This window comes from Arachis ipaensis, chromosome B6 (assembly GCF_059453495.1).
Source record: "Arachis ipaensis isolate K30076 ecotype BB chromosome B6, ASM5945349v1, whole genome shotgun sequence".
In the NCBI taxonomy this organism is placed as follows: Eukaryota; Viridiplantae; Streptophyta; class Magnoliopsida; order Fabales; family Fabaceae; genus Arachis; species Arachis ipaensis.
The window spans coordinates 26,988,197-26,991,030 of NC_142441.1; the positions used below are offsets into that span (position 1 = coordinate 26,988,197).

A 2,834-nucleotide genomic window follows, 5' to 3' on the forward strand; every position below is an offset into this window, starting at 1 on the left:
TGTACCATAATTCAAGTTTGATTTTGATAAAAAAAACACAAAAATATAGATGTGGACTTTGATAATTGGATTGATTTCTTTTTGTATAGAAATCAAACAACTAAAAATTTTTGGAGTGTTTAATGGACTAGATACCCGTTTTGGCTACATGGCTTAAGTGGGATTTTTTTAAAGAAAAACATGCTAGTTGTATATTTTACGTTTAAATGGGCTTCAACATTTGAAAAATAAATTCAAACTGTTTGGGCCACAAGATAAGATTGAATATTTTTCCCTACACAAAAAAGTATACTTTTACCAAAAAAAAAAGTATACTTAATTACCATTATATGTTGACATACCCAACTTTAATCTTAGTTTAAATTTTTAAATGACTTTAGAAATAATATATATTATTATTTATTAGTATAAAAATTTTAAATATTTTATATAATTTAAAAAATATTTATATTTTAATATTAACAAAATATTATTATAATTTATTTCAAAAATTTTTTATATCTTTGTGTCTTACAAAAATTAAAATTATAATATCAAAGTATCCCGGTATTATATTCTGTCATAAATCTATGCTAGCTAATAATTAGTGGTGTATGATAGACTGATAGTTTAGTTTAGGGTTAAGTATTTTTTTTCGTCTCTAAAATTTGGAGTAAAAATTAAATTTGTCTCCAATTTTTTTTTTTTTGTTATTAAAATCATTCTTAACGTTACAAAACATTATAAAATAATCTTTTTTAAAAATTTTAGACTAAAATATCCTTCATCATCATCATCTTTTTTTCTTTATCCTCCCCACTCCATTGTTTATCTCAACATCCTCCCCACTCCACTCTCTCCACCCAAATCTTCAACAACAACAATACCGACTATTTTTTTTAATTTCACAAAAATCAAATAAAGTCAACACAGAATCAACAATAACAATATATCCGGCTACTGTCGTTGCGGTATGATTTTATAACATTTTGTAATGTTAAGGATGATTTTAATAACAAAAAAAAGTCAAAAACAAATTTGATTTTCATCCAGGACCTTACCGATGAAAAAGTACTTAACCCTTCAATTTATTACTCACAAAACTAACTGCTTCCACGCACATATATATACATTTACATGAATAGAAAAATAAACCATTATATTATACACATTCATTCTAAGAGTAGCTAGTTATGGAAGATATATAATAAGTTGCATGGATGAATTCATCAATTGACTTCCTGAATCTCATCCAAAGCATAGTTGTTGGTTGATACATTGGCATAGTTAACTTTGTTGAATCGAACCACCACTGGGTACCTTGTCTTCGGGTCCTATATATATTTTACCAATTATTATTAAATTGAGGGCATTGCTAGGTCCTTATTTAATAAAGTAAAGCACTAACCTGATCCACGGCGACAACTGAACCAATGCCGTTGTACCAGTATGATTCCTTCCTAACAATCTTAACCTGCCATATGTCCAATCCAATATAATTAATCAGAATCACAAATATCAAATTACAATGCAATTTTCAATTTTCAAGTTTCCGAATTCAAGAGATTATATATAGTTATATACCATACACTGGCGTGTATACAAATAATAAATATGAGATTAACTAAGACGATAAGTGTTACTCCAAATCTTTTTTCAATCCGGTCATCTTGGTGGCCATAATAGCATATACAAAAACTCAGTTATCAAATAATTCATTTGTGTAAAATATATATTAAAATTAATTTATACACAAATAATATGTCATATATAATATGGTACACTCTCTGAAACGCATGATGAAAAAATCAACCAAGTATTTGGTGATTTATTAGTTATTACCTTAGCACCTCTCTTGGGACCAATTGGTGGTGGCTTGGGTTTTGGAGCTGCTTCAACTTCCAGTGGAGGGGGTTCGGCGGCAGCCTCTTCTTCCGCCCTCACAATAAGCCTAGAAGTATTAATAATGTTCTTTTTTGAAGGGAACCACATAACCGTGTTTATGTTTGATGATGGCGGATTTGTTTTGCAAGGAACTTTATTAGGTGACAGCATGAATCTAGATGCAGCTGAAGCCATGTTACAACTACCCATAATATAATTGCTACAATTCAGTTCCTCTCTCTCTCTCTCTCTCTTAGGTACTAATACTAATAATGTGGCAACAAAGTAAGTATTAAATATCTAAGATAGAGACAAGAACGAACAAAGATTGAGAGGCTTTCAATGAAACTAAAATTTCATGAGAATTATCTAATCTCCCGAACCATGAATCGTTTCCTCCATTACAGTGATGCCACCTGTGTAACCAAATCATATTCCTTTGGATAACGTTGTTTTTGGACAGGAAATTAAATAGGTTAATTTTGAAAATTTGCCCAACCCAAAACATTATATGGCCCATTTAATTTATCCTATTTGTTTTGAAGAATCAGTTTTTGTGGAAATGTTCACATTTAAAGGCCCAAGGGCTCAACATAGATTTAAATGAAATTCAAATTTTTAATGGATTAGTTTCGTAGTATGTCAAGTTCTTGGAATTGTATTATGGTTGAATTTAATACAAATGGTTGTTGTTAGATTGTTTGTGTTATATGTTGAGTTTGCAGGTTTCATGGTTAGCACTCTATCTATGGATTATGGAGAGTGGAGACGGATACTTAAAAATTTAGGTCTAGTGTTCCAAAAAAGAATATTAAAATTTTATGTATTGAGATTTACCGATTGATTTTACTAAGTTGGTATTTTTTCCTGAGTATTTTTGTCAAGAAAATTCAATAAATCTTAAACTTCATAATTTAACTAAACGATAACCATTCCCCCCAAATTTCATATAAAACAATGATTAGTTATTT

The 2,834-nt window shown here is 29.3% G+C and overlaps 1 protein-coding gene across 1 annotated transcript; it reads right to left on the reverse strand.

The window, feature by feature from the left end:
• Positions 1 to 1,036: 1,036 nt before the first annotated feature.
• LOC107647983 (photosystem I reaction center subunit IV, chloroplastic) lies at positions 1,037 to 2,165 on the reverse strand. Its single transcript, XM_016352015.3, has 3 exons — positions 1,822 to 2,165; positions 1,388 to 1,453; positions 1,037 to 1,313 (listed from the first exon to the last, which is right to left on the reverse strand). The coding sequence occupies exons 1-3, from the start codon at positions 2,071 to 2,073 to the stop codon at positions 1,209 to 1,211; spliced, it is 423 nt and encodes a 140-aa protein (XP_016207501.1). The 5' UTR covers positions 2,074 to 2,165; the 3' UTR covers positions 1,037 to 1,208.
• Positions 2,166 to 2,834: the final 669 nt, after the last annotated feature.

Coding starts and splice junctions, on each gene's coding strand:
- LOC107647983 (XM_016352015.3), bottom strand. CDS start 2,073: ATGGGTAGTTGTAACATGGCTTCAGCTGCATCTAGATTCATGCTGTCA. Junction 1,454..1,821: donor GTCCCAAGAGAGGTGCTAAG/GTAATAACTAAT, acceptor GACATATGGCAG/GTTAAGATTGTTAGGAAGGA. Junction 1,314..1,387: donor CAGTTGTCGCCGTGGATCAG/GTTAGTGCTTTA, acceptor AAATATATATAG/GACCCGAAGACAAGGTACCC.